Genomic DNA, 20,540 nt, shown 5'->3' on the forward strand with positions numbered 1-20,540 from the left:
GGTATGTGGGTTATCAGCCGATTATTCTAATTGTATTTAAGGCACGTATTAACTGTAAGCTACTTCAAACTGTTGGTTATATTGGTTGTAGCCAACGGCTGTTTTGACAATAGTGCTGTACACTGCCCCTATATGCTGCTAAATTTACCGGTCCAAAGTGAATTAGCATCTAACTTTTGGTTTATTTCCAACTATTTTTAAACCCTTGGAGCGCGGTATTTATTAATATCGAGTGAATTCAATTGTATTGTCACATGACCCTTAGACCCATTTTACGTATTTTAAAAATGTGTATCTTGAAATTCTAATACGATTGTATGAATAAGGTTTATGATTTTCTGATTTTCATCCAGTTTTGGAATCCAGCACGATGGCCAAGGAAACGACTGTGAATCTTCAGGAGGACAGCCATATATAATGTCCCGTCAGCTGCAGTATGACACCTCGCCGCTGACATGGTCGCCCTGCAGCAAAGAATATATTACACGTTTTTTAGAGTGAGTCACCTGTGATTCAGTTTACCCCTTGATACTGTTAATATCTGTCCATGTCCCACCCCTGCAGCCATAAAATCTATGTCTCCCTTGTAGCACATTTTTTTTACCTAAATAGCTTTAAAATTCGATTCTGATTTCTGTGATTATTTCCTTATAAGTTTGAGGTTTTTTTTTCCTGATTCAGAGCTCCAAACCCCCAGTATAGACATAGATTCAAATAAAACATTCTGGATGCCAACAGCCGCCACTAGATGGCACTCAAGTGCTGCCTGTATACATTTATACAGCGCACTCAATAATAACACAATATGCAGCTCCCTCTGGTGGTGGCAGCAGGTAACAGCAGGTATCATTTAGATCTACAGCATTTAGGAGTTTTTCAGCCCTGCACTGGAAAAGAAATAATGAGAAATGAATATAAAATGTTGATAATTATAAAAAGTTAATTCGCTTTTTAGAAGTTTTTCAAACCTTCAGTGACTCTGCAGGGAATTTTTCCACTTTAGTTTGTCAACACACAGCGTTTTGGATCTATGCACCTGTATCTGGGACTTCAACTCTGCCCTATTTACATGTATGGGGCTTCAGTGCAGTACCAGATACAGCCACATGGACTAGCGTAGCATTGTGTTAGTACTGCTAAGGAGCACTGAAAAAAAAATCACCATCAATAAGCAGGAGTTGTAGAGTTTGATAGTTCGATCTATGATTCTAAAGAATGATGGGTCCTTTTACGTCCTTATACACCCGTGTGCCTATATTAATGATTATCAGGGCATTCGTGCGTCAGGTTATGTAGGGCAGACAATCATGTGTTGCTCTCAAAACTACTAAACAGGCACGAAAGACTAAAATCCATAAACAGCAGTTCATACTTGTTGGCGGTTTCCAGAAGAGTAATAATGGATAGATCTTAAAGTTGCTAAGCTCCTTATTCATTGGGGAATCCATGCTTTATAAGGTGGCTTCTGATTTGGTTCTCTTCTTGCTCTACAGTCGCGGATGGGGGTCCTGCCTTGATGACTTACCTGCAAAGAAGGATTTTAAGCTCCCGCTAATCGCCCCAGGAGTGCTGTATGACGTCAACCACCAGTGCCAGCTGCAGTACGGGCCCAACGCTACCTTCTGCCAACTAGTGGATGTGAGTCCATATGCTAAAAACTGCACAATACCAACTTCTAAATGACCACATTGGCCCCCAGGCAACTCCATCAGGCCCAGTTTGTTGCTCCTGGCTGCTATTCCTAATTCCTAAACTTTTATCAATGTTTCCTTTTTTACTTTGACTTATGCAAGTCATTCCTATAAAGGTAAAATCCCATAACGACTAGCCCAAATCCCATAATTATTAGCCCAAGACATATGTTTATCCTCATATACAGGTTTATGTAGCTCAACACAGACTAGAAAGTAAATCTTCAAACCATCAAGGGAACGTTAGGATGAAAAGTTATTTTTGATCCTCAAAACCTCTGTCTGGATAAACAGATGTTACGCAGCACGGACAGGAGGTGCTGGCGCAGCAGGTGGATGAGTCTGTAGTGTAGCAGTACTGGGGATGTAGAGACCTGCAGAAGTGTAGCCAATCTGAAGTAGCTAAACTGGAGTAGAGAAGACTGTATGTAGCAGAACTGGAACAGTGGAGTTCTAATGGGGGAGACCATGTGTGGATGAGCTGGAACAGCGTTGTGGTTGTAGCCGAAACCTGTAGTAGCTGATATGGAATATTGGTCTTGTTGGTGTGCAGACCTGATGCTAGATAGCTGGTATAGTGGGGTTACTGAAGTGGGCACGGAATCTAACAGTCTGGAGCAGCAGAGCCACCCAACAGATCAGACAAGCTGGAACAGCAGATTCGTCATAACGGAGAGCAGATGACGTTGAGCTAGAACAATAAAGTAGTAGAACTCAAGCTACCTGAATACTCAGGCAACCGGGCTTATATGACTCAGCAACATGTCTGTGGCAAACCCAATGTGCCAGAGAATACAAGAGACAGTCCGGAGAAGAGAAGCAACGCAGCACTGGATCTGGAGAGATGAGATCACTATCTCACCATAGTATACATCAGAGGTCCTCAAACTTTCTCACCTTGAGAGACACATTCAGCTCTGAGAGAAGGTCGCGAGGCACATCCAGCTCCTGCTCCACGCCCAGTAGTGACACCCAGAGCCCCCGTTACTGGTATAATGACAGTCGAAGCTTTTCCACTGAATCACACCAAGCCAGCATGCCGAGCTCAGGGTTTCCTATCTTACCCCCATCCAGATTTGCTCTTCAGTGCAGGCTACACACAAAAATCACCCTCTAGAGATCTACTCTTTACAGCTGTTTGCTACACCTGGTGCTAATACACGAAGATGGCAGAAAAATCAAATTCATGAGAAATAATTAATAAAGTACTCATAAATTCCTAAAAAAAAAGTAATTTCACCCATTTTTTAATTTTATTTATTTATTTTTTTACAAAACTCAGACCTTTTTTTCTGACTGTGAAGCATTTTGCTGCAGCAGGAGCCCTGCCCCAGTGCTAACCCACACGTCTTCAGGAAAGTCTGCCAAACAATCAAAAATAGGAGATCAATCAAGAATGACCATTTTTTAGATATTTCTGCTCTTTCAGACTGATTCACCATGTGGAAATGTATTTATTATTATGTGGTTAGTTATTAGGTTGCCGGCCACGACTTAGACCCCAGTGACTTGTTCCATACTCCTCTACACCGGGCTGGGTTTATAGGGGCTAGTAATGTATGAGATCCCGTTCCGCACCGGAGGATCTTGTGCCTCTCGGATTATCACGTTTCGTCCTGTTTCCTGGATTTGCAGGTTGTAAATATTCATCTTACACCTCTACTTCTCATTATCACATTTCTCGAAAAACTAGCCGAGGACGAGGCCAGATAAGGTTGTCTAAAAGGTATGCTGGGGGTCGCGGTGCTGCAATATGTCTAATATGCATCTCAAAATGCTCCCGCCAGTTAATTTAATCAGATTAGCGGCTTTCCATACTTATTAGCGCGGCCATTAGAGACCTGAACCCTGGCAAATAATCATAATAATGGAAACATATGTAGTCCCCGATACACGGGATAATGATTAACTAGAGTAATAGTAATGCAGCTGTTATGGATGAGGTGCCTAATACCAACAAGCCGGGTGTACTCTTACATTATTAATCTAGATTTCCTGGGAATAGTGAGGCAGTGAAGCAAACAATACACAAATTGATCTAATATGGTGTATGCAAAATTAATTTAATATGTACTGAGATATGATGGAAAAATGTGTCCAAAACCCAGCCTTAAATTATACAAAGATCTTCACTGATAAGTGTAATAAAATAATACCGTAAATGGATTAATAAATGATACCGCACAGTGACTCACGTGTTTTACAGCAGCCATGAACATAATAATAAGAAATGTGGAGAGTACACAGGAGTGATTGAAAAATTTTAAATAGCTCCACCTTTAAAAGGGTCGTCCTCTACACAACATGCCGTATATACCGTAACCTACCCACAGGGAAGGTGATAAATGGATGATCACTTTGTGATCCGACTGCAGGGACCTCCTGAGGAATAGGTTCGGTTGTAAACAGTTATTGGAGCTGTGGTCACTCAGGACGGTGGGACCCTCGCTCATGTGATCGATGAGGGGTCCTGCTGTCTGACCCCCGCAATCATATATTCGTCACCTATTTTGTTGTAAGCTGACTAATGTATAAGTTCTGTAATGAGGTCCTGAATATTTTGGACTCTTTAGTATGTGTTAGGTGACCAGCTATAGCTTTTTTATTTAATGGGTGTGATTTTTGTGACTTTTATTTTTTCTTTCTTTATTATTTTTTATAGAATTTTAGGCAAATAGTTGAAAACAACAGTAAAAATAAACTTTTTTAAGCCACATTTTTACATACTACTACACTTCTATTTTAGAATAATTTGTTTTGGTTAGATTTGCAAAAGTAATTGGGTATAGTCAATTATTTTTTCTGAAATTATAAATTTTTGTTTGCTTTTTCCACTTTATTTTTATTGTCGAACTGTCACTCACAGGTCAAGAAGGCTACAGTATTGGTTGACTTGCTTTATATATTGAATTTTTATGATAAACATGTTTTAGTGTAACTGAGACCAGTCCTATTACAGTGGGTCTTCACAACCTTAAACTACCAGGATCCTGTGATCTCGTGACCAGTCCTGTGTTCACTGAGACTAGTAGAACTAACAGTCCCATTGGTACCTCTATTTCATACACGAAGATGACAGAAATACAGCCTTCAGCTGCCCTGGCTGCCGGGTAAAACCTGAGCTTCAGCTAAACACTTCCATGAGGACTACCTATCGGTAATTTTCGGCAGGGGTCATCAACTCAATTTTGTCATAAAAATTGAAAGAAATGTAAAATGAATGTCTCAGATCGGCTACCACTCATCATTTCTCCACAATCACCAACCGTCTCTGTCTGCAAGTAATTTTCCTGCAGATTGATCCCGCCCCTGCGGTTCTTCCTGCAAGAAAGACCAGGAAAGTAAAGCTACACCCCTGCTGTCCTGTCAGATAAAAATGGAAGGAACGAGGAGGAAATTAACATATTAACCATTACATACCTGTACCATGGAGTTGCATGGGGGTGTTCAAACTTTCAGATTCTTGTTCTTAGGCAACTTATCACAAGCTAATGCAAAGTTACAGTACAAGATAGTACAGTGTTAATTAGCATTAGGTGATATCTTATGGTTTGCTCCATTTTTTATTTTTTTGCAGAATGTGTGCCAGACTTTGTGGTGTGCAGTAAGGGATTCATGCAGATCCAAACTTGACGCTACAGCGGATGGGACCAGATGTGGGGAAAATAAGGTATTTTTAATTTTTAGCACCTATGTATCTATTAACCCTACCTTCAGGAACCTTTGTGTTATATGAGCTTAAGAAAAACATTATACAATATGTATGAATGCTTTCTTCCAGAATTAGCGCTTCTCGTGTCTATAGGTCAGGTTGTGTGTTGCAGCACTGCAGCTTTTTCTTTTTTGCATTTATTTTTGGGGAAAGGGGAATTAATTACCTTAAGAAGATCAGTGAATTATGGAGTCTTCTTTTCAATGCTTTATGACAAAAAAATAAGAAAGCAAATTTTCTATCTTCCAGAAGAGTGAGCCACCTATTGGAGGCCCATTAAATATAGATTTTTTTTTAACCTGGTGTAAATGCCGCTGTTCTCCTGAATCCGGCGTTGTTTTCCTTTTCTTCCTGCGCCTCAGCGTTCCTGAGATATGACCTCCTACTCTTTTGTATATAAATCTAATTTTGTAAGCTTAAGGGGCGTGGCCCTCATGAAGACACCCACAAGGAAGCATTGAGGACCACGCCCAGTTGCCTAGCAAGTCTAGATTTCCATACAGGGAATAAGGGGCTATATCTCAGGAACAGAGAGGCACAGGAACAAAAGAAAAATAATGCCGGATTCAGGAGAACAGCGGCATTTATACTAGGGGAACACAATTACATATTTATGGCAAGTGATGTTTCCCCTTTAAATAGCTGGACATTGACTTATATCGTAGCTATCTCCAATTGATGGCTCTGCTTTACTCTGTGAGAAAGCTAATTTGCATGCCTGCCTTTCTAATTTACATTTTATGTTTCAGTCGCTCATTATTTCCAAGATTGCTGTCAGTGAAACTGTTACAATGGTCCACTGTAATAAGTCCTGTTTTCAGCCTCTGATCGTTCTTCTTTACTGACAAGGAGAGAACTTGAAAATGGAGATTAATTGAAACATAAAGTATATTATAAAGTTGTGGAATCTTCCATCTTGTGTTGATTATGTTTGACCTACAATATGATGGACGAGCCCTTTTAATGTAGATTGCCTAAGAGACATGGGACCGCTCTCACCACTGGGTATTAAAAAATCAATTTCTGCAGGAGGAACCTTGGTAACCGCATATTACAGATATCATAATTATGCTGAACGAGGAGATAGGGCATCGACTGCAGATAAGACGTATCCACGCTGCTCTGCCTTCTCATTCAGTACCTGAGACATTATGTGCGGTCTGAGCGATATTGGCATTTTCAGAATTGTCTTGTAATAGTTCGTTAGCAAAACCACTCAGTCCATAATCCAAGAAGCAATAAAGATAACGAGCCGCAAGTGCTCACAATGGAGATGTAGGGGGTGGTAGTATCCGAACGAGGCAAATTTATGTATGCCGAAAACAATATTTAATTGTCGATTCATGCTCACAAGAAGACCATGGGATCATAGACTTTTCACTCTTCACATGCTTCTGTGCCTTCATTTCAGCCATTGGTCTGAGTCTCCTGCCACTGGGCCCAGCTGATAAAATAAAAAGTTTTTTTAAAGTCTAATTACCCGTAAAGCAGGTGTGTACAATGATCTTGACACATCTGTATCAGGAAATAATAGGACAATGGTGGACATCCACCAGAACGGAAAGAAAAAGTCATGATATTTTTACTTTATTAAACAAGTGAAGTTCTATATAAAGGCCCCAATTCATTATTTGCATTTTTTGCTAAGTTACTTTTTTTTTATTTGTGGTTTTTCGGTGAGATATTTTGTGTCAAATTCATTGAAATGGCGCATGCGAATCATAAATTTTGCACAGGGCCTAAAAATTGTCTTTTTGAGACTTCATAGAAGGAAAAGGGACATGTTTCACAAAAAAATCTGTAAAATAACTGATGTACATAAAATCACCAAGGGAGGTGACTGAAGTAGAGTTGCACCAAATTTAGCAGCTTTTTTAAATAAAAAAAGCTGCTTTTCATCCAGAAAAATGTAAAAATCAGAAAACTAACTAAAGAACAAAAAGAGGACTTGAAAAAAAAAAATATGCAAATGGTTTGATGAATTTGCCTCAAATGAATAAGTCACTAATTGAGAGTTATTCACACCCAAAAAATTGGAGGTAATGCAATGTTAAACGTTCGCGTGAAGTCAGTCATAGAATTGAGAACAAGTATGACATTGAACAAATGAAGGGAAACTATCATCCCAAACTCAACGTTGTTAAAGCCAAAATGGACACAAAAGGACTCAACTTACTTGGAATTAGCAAATCAAGATGGACTCAATCCAGACATTTCCAGTCAAACAAACATTGGGTCTACTAATCTGGCAATGATCACCCGATAACCTAAGACGAAACGGTGTCACTTTTATTTGCAACTGAATATTGTCCGTCAGTGTCCTGAAGTACAATGCAGTCAGTGATAGTCATATCGATACGACTACGAGGAGCGACAATCCATGTCACAGGTGTACTCACCAACAACAGAAGCCAAGGAGCAGGATGTTGAACTATTCTACAATCAAGTTCAAGAGGAAATCAACAAAAGCTAAAACAAGACTTATTCAATATCATCGGAGACTTGAATGCCAAAGTGGCCCATGTAAAACATGGAACCATGGTTGTAATCTTTAGACTAGCTGAATGAAACGAGGCTGGAAGACATTTCATTGACTTTTCTGTCATGATTCAACCAATCATGGTGTCCTATGGACGTTCTAAATGACAGCTCTGCTGCCCTATGGGATCGAGGGCTTGCTGAGCTGTCAGGTTTGTAAGTGACAGCTCAACCACTCAATATGAGGCAGAGGTGTGAATTTTGTGAATGACAGCTCAGCCTTCTTATCTGTCTAGGTCTGTGAGATCTCATCCAGGTCTCATCCATTCTTGGTAATTACGAGGCTATTTAGCATACGTGGTGTGTGTATTTCTTCTGTGGATTTACCCTTGATCATCCATTTGACTTACTCCTTTGACTTGATCCGCTACCTTCCTTATACTCTAACCTCGGACTGTGACCTGACTACACTTTTGTCTTTTACCTTTGTCTATTACAAACCCTTTTGGTACTGATCCCGGACCTCTTGACTATCTTGCCTCACGGAAAGTCCATTAGTAGTGACTAGCATCACATTGAGTAGTGACTAGTGTCACATTTTGTATGAAAAATCATCTGTCCACCTTTAATACCTTCTGCCATCCCCGAATGGGGCCTACAAGAAGATTAGAAGATAGATTGAGTACATATGTGTTTGCCAAAGATGGAGGTTGTCTATAATTACCGTGAAAACAACGCCAGGAGCTGACTGTGGAACTGATAATGAACTTCTGACAGTAAAGATTAAAGTCACACTGCATAATCGAACTAGACAACAGGCTGTTTCCAACTTCGATTTGACCGACATACGTGAAATTTTTTGGGACTGTCTGCACAACCGATTTACATCAACCTACTCAGATTGATGATCACTCAAGATAAAGCAATGAAACTGGAAATCAATAGGAGAATAGCAATGGGAAAATCAACAATGAAGTCACTGGACAAGATGTTTAAATCGAGGAACATTTCACTGGTAACGAAGACATGGCTCATTCATAGTTGTGTTATGATCTGGTGGCCTAAGAGCAGCATGGGACGTACTCTGGAGAAGGTGGTACCTGTACTGACCGCAGACCCTGAACCTAACACCGCAACTAGAAGTAGCCGTGGAATGTACCTAGCGCTCCCTAGACATCTCGACACAGCCGGAGGACTAATTACCCCTAGAGATAGAAAAGGGAAAACTATCTTGCCTCAGAGAAAATCCCCAAAGAACAGGCAGCCTGTTGTGATCCTAATGGCAGAGGATCTCAGGGTCTTCAGCAAAGTCTGCAAACATAAAAACTAGCTCTTAGGGAGGTGGTAACTGAGCTGACCACATACCTGATCCTAGCCCACAAATAATAGCAGCCGGGGAACGTGCCTACGTTGGTTCTAGACGTCTCGCGCCAGCCGGAGATCTAACTAACCCTTTCAGAGAAAATACAGACCTCACTTGCCTCCAGAGAAAGATACCCCAAAGTAGATACAGGCCCCCAACAAATAATAACGGTGAGGTAAGAGGAAAGGACAAACGTAAGTATGAACTAGATTCAGCAAAGAGAGGCCCACTAAATAATAGCAGAAATATAGAAAGCGGACTTATGTGGTCAGCGAAAAACCCTACTAAAATATCCACGCTGAATATCCAAGAACCCCCGTACCGACTAACGGTATGGGGGGAGAATATCAGCCCCCTAAGAGCTTCCAGCAAAATCAGGAATCACATTATGAACAAGCTGGACAAAAAACAGAATAATACAAATAAACAAAAAACAAGAAAGCAGGACATAGCTTATGTTGCAAAAATCAGGACCAGTAGACAAGAGCAACCAGACAAGGACTGATTACATGGATGCCAGGCAATGGACTAAGACTCCAGGAAGTTTAAATAGAAACACCCAGAGTCTTAACGAACAGGTGACTACCAAGCTGAGGAAAGAGAATCCAAGAGCCATACCGCGAGTGACCACAAGAGGGAGCCCAAAAGTATAGTTCATAACAGCAGCCCCCCACAAATATTGACTGTGAGAGGAGAGGGAAAAAACATACACAGACTGAAATGAGAATTTAGCAAAGGAGGCCACTTCTAGCTAAATAGAAAGGACAGGACAGAGTACTATGCGGTCAGTATTAAAACACTAGAAAATATCCACCACAGAAAATACAAAAACTCCACAGCTAACTAAAGACATGGAGGGTATATCTGCATCTCCAGAGATACCAGCTTGGCTAAACAAATCCTTATACAGACCAAGCTGGACAAGACAAAACATGGAAAATAACTGAACAATAAGACCACAGCATGTGGACAGCAAAATCAAGGCCAGAACTTATCTTTGTTGAAAAGAACTGCAAAGCAGAAGAGACCAGGCAGGGATGTGAATCCTCCAGGAACAACGGACAACTGGCACTGACTAAAGGGTGAAGCAAGACTAAATAGCCCTGTCCAAATTGCAAAAAGTGAAAACACCTGATAAATGCTGTGATTCAGAGACAGCAGCGCTACCACTTACAACCACCGGAGGGAGCCCAAGAGCAGAATTCACAACATAGTTGGGTCTTCTCTGTGGAACATAAAGATGCTGAATCTGGATGATAAAGAAACAAGACAAAATATGAATCGATGCCTTCAATATGTGGTGCTGCAGGAGGATGTTATCAATACCATGGACGGCAAGAAGAACAAACAAATCAGTTTTGGAACAGATCAAGGCAGACATGTGACTTGAAGCAAGGATCACCAAGCTACGACTTGCGGACACATCATATGAAGAGAGTGATCACTGTAGAAGGATATCACGGTCAGAAGAATAGAAGGAACAAGACAAAGAGGTAGACTAGTAACCTAATAACTAGTAACTAGTAACCTTGAAACAAACAAGATAATGGTGGAGAAGACCCTGGTGGACCTACCTAGGCTTGCACAAGATCGATCTTCCTACAGAGCGTTCATCCATCAAGTCGCCATGGCTTGAGATCGAGCACAAGGCCGTTAAAAAAAATAAAAATGACTTATTGTTTAAATCAGATTTTTGTGTTTTTGTGTTAAATCTATTCTTAAAAACTATGTGGTAATGGTTTTTGTTTTTTTTGCTTGTTTTTTACATATCACAATCTGTATTAAAAAATTAAAATTGTAAGATCTTGCAATTTTCACATTGGCCCCAGGGGCCAATTCAATGGTTGGATCCCGCCTCTAACTTTTGCATGGAAGCAGTTAATGAGGGTGTACAAAGGTCATTATATTTTCTGATGAAAACTTTCCTTTGACTAAAAATAATCTAATATATTGATAACTAAGGACAAACGTAGAAGGAAGGGGAAGGAAAGAGAGGGAAGAAGGGGAATAAAGTCAGTCGTATATTCTCCATGTATCAAGAGCAGCCGCGTTGATGTCCCCTAGATCCCACGCCTTACTGAACCTCTCCATCATATGCAGTGGTCTATGCTTCTGATGTCCTTGGCACTAGTATCTAGGCTGAGTACAGAGGGGAGAGACGTCTGTTTCCATTGGGAAGTAATTAGGCACCGAGCTGCTGTGAAACTGTGCAGAAGTCATCTGGTCACTACCTACCCAACAACCATAGGAAATAAATTGAGAGATAGGACCGAGGGTCCAGTGGGAGAATGATAGATAGGACTCGATGAGTAAGGGATGTTACCACCAGCATAAATAATAGTTCCAGGAGAAAAAAAACAATGACCCTCCGGGGAAGCCGCTTCTCCAACAGACTGGCAGAATAACCGGAGTTAGACTATGCAGAACTTGGTTACCAAAAAACTGGTGTTTTGTATTAAGCCTGTGTGTAGGAGGTTATACACGTGGCAGTTTTAGACTGATTTATTCAAATGAGGAGCCTTTTATTGTCAGACAAGGACCCATCCCTATTAGACATTCGCAGGTGACACGCTAACTATTCTGGGGCTGGATTAAAGGGTTTCTCTTGGACTTTCAGATTGTGGACTATTCTTACGATAGGTCATTGGTGGGGATACGACACCCGACACATCCACCGATCAGTTGTTTCCGGTGTGGACGGTGGCCAGAAGTAATCAGTTGTGCAGGTCCATCAATTGTTTAGTGGCAACTACCAGCTATTGATTCGAATAGGGGGCAGATGTGCAGTATCGGGCCGTGGCCACTATGCAGTTGATGGAGTTGTCCAGCTCTGCAACTGATCACTTCCTGCCGGCACCAGGAACAGCAAAATGGCGGGAGTGCCGATTGCCCCAGAGAACCCTTTTAAGTAATTTACCATAGATGACTGAGATTAGATCCTTGATTGAGGATCCTGCTTTGCATATTCTTGTAGCCCTAGTTGGGATAGAAACTAGGGCACCTCTTGCAAAAAAAGAGGAAGCAAATTTGGAAGTAGTAATATCTACTTTGGCTTGTGAGGGTCCTCAAAGGTGGGCAGGAATCTAAGACCTATAGGCAATTATATTAATGGAGAAACCGTAGTTTACACAAAACGGGTGGAAAGCTGTCGAGAAACTGTGGATGGAACAGAAAAGAGGTCAATAGCGAGTACGGAGAGGCTAACTCAAAGGGGTTCTTTGGTGAAAATCAGCAGCAGACATATCGCCAGTGTGTCCAGTGCAGCTGAAGGTGAAAGGGAGCATGCCGGCACCAGCGATTATTTCTGCTGGATGTGCATCCTCAGAGCCACATTCAGCTGAAATACACTACGACTCCCTGCATTGCAAAACAAGATGCAGACCAATAAGAGGCCGGCCGCTGACACCGGGGAGCCCGTTACTCCGGTGCATGGCGCTGGCATCATGCGCCATGGTGCCCAAGCTGAACTCAGCTCCCAGCTCCTGCAGTGGCTGTAAAAGAGCACGGTGTGGGATATGGAGGAGTTTTGGAATAATCTTTTTTTTTTATGTAATGGAGAACCGAAGAGGACACATTATTCCAGGAAATGGACCAGGATGGGGCACATTATCAATAGAAGAGGCCAGAATGGGGCACATTATCCTAGGAAGGGAACCTGGATGGAGCATGTTATCAAATAGAGGGGACCAGGATGGGGCACATTATACAAGGAAACGGACCAGGATGGGGCACATTATCAAAGGAAGGAGACTAGGATGAAGAACATTATACCAGGATGGGGCACATTATCAAATGAAGGGGATCAGGATGGGGCACATTATACCAAGATGGGGCACATTATACCAGGATGGTGCACATTATACAAGGAAATGGACCAGTATGGGGCACATTATCAAAGGAAGGGGACCAGGATGGCGAACATTATACCAGGTTGGGGAATAATATCAAATGAAGGGGATCAGGAGGGGGCACATTATACCAGGAAATGGGCCAGGATGGGGCACAATATACCAGGAAATGGGCCAGGATGGGGTACATTATACCAGGATGGGGCACATTATCCTAGGAAGGGGACCAGGATTGGGCACATTATACAAGGAAACGGACCAGGATGGAGCACATTATCAAAGGAAGGAGACCAGGATGAGGAACATTATACCGGGATTGGGCACATTATACCAGGATGAGGAACATTATACCAGGATGGGGAATAATATGAAATGAAGGGGATCAGGATGGGGCACATTATACCAGGAAATGAGCCAGGATGGGGCACATTATACCAGAAAATGTAGCAGGATGGGGTACATTATCAAAGAAAGGGGACCAGGATTGGGCACATTATACAAGGAAACGGACCAGGATGGGGCACATTATCAAATGAAAGGGATCAGGATGAGGCACATTATACCAGGAAATGGACCAGGATGGGGCATTTTATCAAAAGAAGGAGACCAGAAGGAGGCACTTTATGCCAGGAAGCAGCCCTGGATGGGATACATTCTACCAAGAATGAGACCAGAATGGAAGACATTATCCCAGGAATGGGCCCAGTATGAGGGGATATTATTACTGGAACGGGAGTCCCTTATTATGTTGCATCCTCTCTAGTTATGTATGGGGTGGTCCCTTATTATGTAGTGTTCTGTCGTTAAGTACAGTACTGTCCCATTAATATATGGTATTATCTTTCTATGTATAGCACCGTCCCTTGCACGGCCTATTCTTGTTATTTTTGTTATTCACAATGCCCTCTTTTATTACATATTCCCTTCTCTTGTTAGATATAAAATGACTACTGATGGGGCAGCATCTGAACAGAAGACCAGAGGACTGTATGTAATATAGAACAGGGCGCTAAAAGTAAGAAAAATAATGAGAATCCAATATATAAGGGATGGTGCTGTACATAACAAGAGAGGACACTGTGTAATAAGGGAAGGCAATATACATAATGAGAGATTACACAGTATATATATCTGTAACTTGGTCACCGTAAAAGTAGGGGGGTCCAAACACATTTCTTGCACAGGGGCCCCAAATTGTCAGTGTCTGACCCTAGTGAAAAGAGTATAGGTGATACTGTATAGATCACTGGGAACTAAATACACAAATTTCTGTTTTTTCGTCATTATTCCTTCCTAAAAGAAAGGAATAAAAAGCGATGAAAAGATTGTGTAAGTAAACCACAAATTGGTATCAATAAAACCTTCAAAAAATGAGTCATCAGTGGACAGAAAAAATTATTATTATTTATTATTTATCTGTTTTGACCATGAATGTTGTCCCTTTGCAGTGGTGCATCAATGGTGCGTGTGTCACCGTAGGAAAACAACCGGACACTGTAAATGGAGCCTGGGGGTCATGGACGTCATGGTCGCACTGTACACGAACGTGCGGCGCCGGGGTACAGAGCGCAGAGCGGAAATGTAATAACCCAGAGTGAGTATCACACAGATATTCGGCTGCAACCACATCATTCACAAAAAGAGCAAAAATAAAAATCGACCATTTTGGGTTACAGACTACCATCCATTCTCTATTTCTTCCATTAGGTTACAATTAGCCATTAATTTAATGTAGAGTCAACAGTAAATTCTACAGCACAATCTGACTACACAGAGTTTGATTGTTGTCTGTTACCACGGAGACCAATTGCTCTGCATAGGAGCTGTAGACACGCATTGACTTACTGCAAATTTATAGAAGTTTTAAAGGGATTGGTAATTAATTTTCACAATTTTTACCTGCATTATTTTTGAGTTTTTTTAATATTTTTTTATTTCTTTGTTTTTAGACCAAAGTTTGGAGGGAAATATTGTACTGGGGAAAGGAAGCGATACAGAATGTGTAAGACGAACCCCTGTCCTAAGAACCGGCCGTCCTTCCGTCAGATGCAGTGCGCCGAGTTTGACACCGTGCTCTATAAAAATGAGCTGCATTCATGGTATCCCATATATAACACAGGTATGTGGGAAGACGTACTAAACGGGGTGAGACAGCGCCACACTTGCCCATGGACGGCACCTGGTATTGCAGCTCAGCCCTAATCCCTTGTACCAATGCAAGATGCCATATAGGAATGTTCATGTCTCAGACATTTACATCAGTGAGTCGCAGCTCGATTCTCCAGCTATTCTCTGTTCAGTGAGTTGCCAATGTCCGTGCACCCCGCCATAGCTAAAATTGAGTCAATCAGTTCAAATCTGAATAAATTCATTAATTTTCATCAATTTTCTTGCCAAATTTGAGCAAACTGCTGAATCAAATTTCAGCAGATTTTCTCCTTACTACCATGTTTATTTATGTATCCTTCAGCAACAGGATACTTGTCGTAAGGAAAAATGAAAATACATACAGATCTTTCCCAGGAGGGAAAAAATCACCCTACAGTAAACATATGAGACTAATTATAACTGAGGTAGTGAAAAACTAATTAAAGTAGGGAAAGTAGAAAGAGAGCTGACACTTCAACCTCCATTGAAGTAGAAGCCCCTGCAATGACCAGGTATTTACAAGAGGTAGATTTAATGGGAAAAAATACATAGAGTCTGAGATCAGTATATTCAAGAAGCAGAGAAGTGAAAAATCTAACACCTTCAGAGGTAACTCTACAAAAGAAAAACTGGACAATTGCAGTAAGACACTGTCTCCGGTGTCCAGATATGAATATTGGGCGTTTGCATTGATCTGATATTTATGGAAGATATATTTATGGCGTTGTAGCGAAGTGATAGATATGATGTATTCACTCACATCACCATAGGGCCATTAGAACCCCTCCAACTTCGATAGGTGATGCTACACATGCCATATTCCATCTCTATCAAAAGGTAGTATCGCAATAGGAAACACAGTGACAATATCTCCCACTTGGGACCTCCAGGGGTGAAGATATCATGTACATTGGGAATCTCATAAAATCCTGAAGAGTGAGCACATTCCACAACCAGCCTCCACATGAGCTCATCAAGGGGCGGTACAGTATGTGGGCGAAACTTTTATCTAATAAAAGCATAAATTGGGTTTGATCCTTTGTCAGTCCTTGGAAAGTACAGCTTTCTAAGGGGTCTAACCGTTTTACTAAAGAGTACCTCCTTTCACTAAGCTCTGAGCCATTTCCATGATATCAGGTTTAGTAATTCTCTTTCATTATTCCTTTTCATTTCATGCAATTGTATGTATCATATTGTTTTGTATCATCTTGTATATTTTTTATAAACAGTGCAAATTTTCTGGATTAGATATATGAAATTTAATAGCTCTGTTCCTCTTGTTCTATAAACCGCACCCTTGAAGCCATACACTACCTGTAATTGGTGTCCTATCAGCCTGTAGAAATGATTGGTGGTGGCACCTAGTAGTGGCTCTTTTTTTTCTTATTGTGCAGCTGGAAGTGACCATATTCATATATATATATATATATATATATATATATATATATATATAAATATATATATACTGTATATATATATTTCGTGCATTGGATTCGGAGGTGTATATTCCATATGTTCACTGTGAGTTCCCCAATAACAGAAGAAAGAGACCTTCGGCAATAGGGAGCTAAATAATACACAAACTTTGTACAGTAGAAGGAATCCGCTAGATAACAAAGTCCTGTGATTACAGCAGCCTCTGCATTGGTTGAATTAGACAGACACCTTGTAGTGGCAGAAAGGATGTGTCGCCATACAGTCTGACTCGGGCAGCACTGATTGGTCATTGTGAGAGTCTACAGAGACACGCCCCTAATTAGTAACACCCAGTTGTCACTTTATTCAGAAATTCATAGGAGGAATAACAGAGGAACAGCACAATGCAGAGTCCTAAGAAATAATACTTTAGAAATACCATGTGAACAAAATAATTATTACAGCGTTTACTAAAACAGGCATGTAAAAAATTGGAAATCCTCTTAAAGGGGATTCCACATTTCCATTTACATAGTCCCAAAAATCACACATGAGCCGAGGAGCGCAGGAACATCTGGCGGCTTTGTTGTGTCATTTGCTTGTTACATTGTGCAGAACTTTATTTTTCTCTTTCCTTTTATATGTCGTTATTGTGGGAGATACGGCTCTGGTGTAGTAGGCGCACATGTGTCTTTAAGAGTGGGTCACCTTTCTTACAAAATATTATTAAAATGGATATTTTGGGGTTGTATCTGGGAAACAAGGGTTGTGGTGAAATTTAAGTGCAGAGAACTTTCCGCACAAGTCATGTAATAAGAAGAACACAGAAGTCAGACTGTATTATACCGTATTTTCTTCCTGAGCAGGAAGATATAGACTTCAATGGGAATGCTATAAATATGCAGGCAGTGAGCGCCACCTTGTGGCAAAATGGATGTTATCATTTAAAGGGGTAATCCGACCCTACTCCCTTTCACATTGGTTGTTAGCGCTGTCAGTGTAACGTCTACTGATATCTGCCGGTTTGTATGCGCGAGCAAAAGTGTACTTTTCTAACAATAGTCCTAATATTCTAAGGCTGGCTAGGTTAGACTAAAAAAAACCTGACTTTGTGATACTGTCAGAAATGTATACTATATTTATAAACAATACAAAATCAATATAATATTGGGCCATAGTAAAACTCTAATCTAGCTGCAATACACATCACAACCACTGGGTGGCCACATATAGCTGTGATAGCCACCCAGTGGTTGTGATGTGAATTGCAGCCAGTATAAAGTTTTGCTGTGACCCAATAGTGTATTGAGATTTGGGGAAAAGGGTGAATAAACGTCTACTATTCCTTCACTTTATACTGTGCCATATGCAGGAAATACTTATTCGGAAAACTGTACCGCAAATCCATGGACCCATGAAGGAAAAACGGCCTGATTGTAGACTTCTTTATAGTTAGAGGAGTAACAATTTTTAGAATGATGAGTGATGAGGAGCAGTAATTAGTGGTTCTTTTGTAATGTTATGCCAGTTACTGCCTTTAGTTAGGTATTGATGACCCCCAAAATCCTCTTTAGGGACCACTGATCTGGAATATTGATACTATCACTAAACGTGGACCCAGGCGGACGGCTGCGATCACTTGCTCATCCTGTCCTCACTCTCCCCACAGCTAATCCCTGTGAACTTCATTGCCGAAACACAGAAGCGAATTACGTGAACAAGCTCCTCGACGCCGTCATTGACGGGACTCCGTGTTTCGAGGGGAGCGACAGCCGCGACGTCTGCATTAATGGCATGTGTAAGGTATTTGGTATGTCTCACTTACTTCAGTATTTCACGCTGGACCATGTCCCGACGCCTCGTAGAATAGAAATGGAGAATCATTTACAATATTTCACATAAAATAAAAATATTAATAAGATTTAGATTTACATTTATACACTGTACCAAGGAGCGTTAGTGACAGTCCATAATGGAGGATTAAAAAAAAAACTTAAATGGATTGTACAATTTTTATATATTTATTTTATTCATTATTGTGTACTTTATAGTCTGTTATTATTTTCTGATTGTATGTTTTTAATTCATGTTTATAATTCTATTATGTTTCTAGGGGCCGCCATCATGTCTGAGGTGTGAACTGTAGCTCAGAATTTATTTGAAACTTATTTTTGTAGGTTTCGCTCCAGAATAACATGTTTACCTATCTGTCGAGTTAGTTGCATAAAATGCAATTATTATTTTAAAAAAAATCTCATCAGAACTTGCTCCATATTAGGCACCAAATTTTATAAGCGGGATGTATGCACCTTTAAAAAAATTAGATTTTTTTTCTCCCACAAATAATACCACGTCTGGTATAACAGCTATAGTCCATTCAAGTAAATAGCGCTGAGATGCAATACCAGACATATGAGTGGAATAAAGTGGACTCCTACTTTCTACTTTTGGGCGCCCCTTTAAGACGCAAATGCACGAGATATCGCAGAACATCAGGACTTCTACTCCATCGCCATTATTAGCTGTCACTACAAGAAGTTATTGCTGAGCTCCCCCTAGTGGTGACCGCAGGCAGTCAGAATTTTAATATTTGGACATTTGGAATTTTACATTAAAAAATACATAAATAAAAAAAAAAGATATATATTTCTTAAGACTGTAAAAATGTACCAAGAAATAAATCAATGCAAAAATGTGGATCTAAGCTTGGTTCACAGCAGACATATTTATGCCCCACTGTTAGGTATTGGCACATGGACCCGGCATGGGACTGTCTGACTGCCCATTTTAACAGTGAACCATGACAATTTTCCATCTACAGTAAAGGGGGCTGGTTTAGCTATTGAAATAAGCCTGATAGCCAGCCCCCTAGGAGCCCATCACCAAAAAAGAAGGCGGTGGAAGCTCTAATTTTGCGTTGAAGCCGAGCAGGTGAATATACATTAGTAATGAAGTATATTAGTAAATAAACACATATTACACAGAGGAAACAGTTGCTTTTTGCTGAATCTTTAATAATACACACTCATGTTAGCGGTGAAGCCGGGATCTTATTTTTTGATATCCTACTGTAATTGGTTCTTGCATTTAAAAAATTTGGTAAAATGACAAAAACGAAGCGCTGGGTAAGTTCCGGTGACGAGCCGCCACATCTGGGCTGAGGAATAAGCTGATTTCATTAATCTGACACGTACATATAGTTTATGTTAATGCTGTTTCTTCCTTGTGTTTAGTCCGGGCTTGTAATTCACTTATGTTCTCGGGATCTCATCCGAACGTCTCCGGATAATAAGTCACAGGAGAACTTAATCAGGCAGATGAAATGCGCGTCTTGTCTGCGGCGTCCATCAATAGACGGCGTTTAATCTTCTGTGTGTATATTGACTCCGACTCTCCTCGCGTGAGACGCTCCGTGTTCATTTACTTCTAATCAGCAGCAGAGACTTATTAGAATATTTATAAGATGCGCTACGTGGGAACAGGTTTATTTTAGCTTTTTAAGGCGGTAATTAATTACTCTTGTCGAGCCGTACAATCAGCGGCCATTTTATTGGAGAAGATAAAACACAAAGCAGGTGGGACTTACAGCTACGGGGAGTACAGGGGACCACCAGGCAAGGCTGGAGAAATGGATGGAGAGAGGGTCATCATGTATATGTGGAGGATGGCTGGAGGGGGCCGCAACGTATATGTGGGGAACGGATGGGGAGGGGTCCACCATGTTTATATGTGAGGAACGGATAGAGAAAGGGTCGCCATGTATATGTGGGGAATGGATGGACAGGTGGCCATCATGTATACAGTGGGGAAAAAAGTATTTAGTCAGCCACCAATTGTGCAATTTCTCCCACTTAAAAAGATGAGAGGCCTGTAATTGGCATCAT

At 40.8% G+C, this 20,540-nt stretch overlaps 1 protein-coding gene across 1 annotated transcript in view; it reads left to right on the plus strand.

Moving 5' to 3' along the window:
- Positions 1-20,540, plus strand: part of ADAMTS12 (ADAM metallopeptidase with thrombospondin type 1 motif 12) — a 510,507-nt gene that overhangs the window by 381,356 nt on the left and 108,611 nt on the right. The window contains exons 8-13 of the mRNA XM_077281848.1: positions 354-497; positions 1,494-1,638; positions 5,269-5,361; positions 14,541-14,686; positions 15,042-15,211; positions 18,326-18,459. Of these exons, the coding sequence (XP_077137963.1) occupies positions 354-497; positions 1,494-1,638; positions 5,269-5,361; positions 14,541-14,686; positions 15,042-15,211; positions 18,326-18,459 (832 nt within the window). The remainder of the gene's footprint in view (positions 1-353; positions 498-1,493; positions 1,639-5,268; positions 5,362-14,540; positions 14,687-15,041; positions 15,212-18,325; positions 18,460-20,540) is intronic.

Source organism: Ranitomeya variabilis, chromosome 1 (assembly GCF_051348905.1).
Source record: "Ranitomeya variabilis isolate aRanVar5 chromosome 1, aRanVar5.hap1, whole genome shotgun sequence".
Taxonomy (NCBI): Eukaryota; Metazoa; Chordata; class Amphibia; order Anura; family Dendrobatidae; genus Ranitomeya; species Ranitomeya variabilis.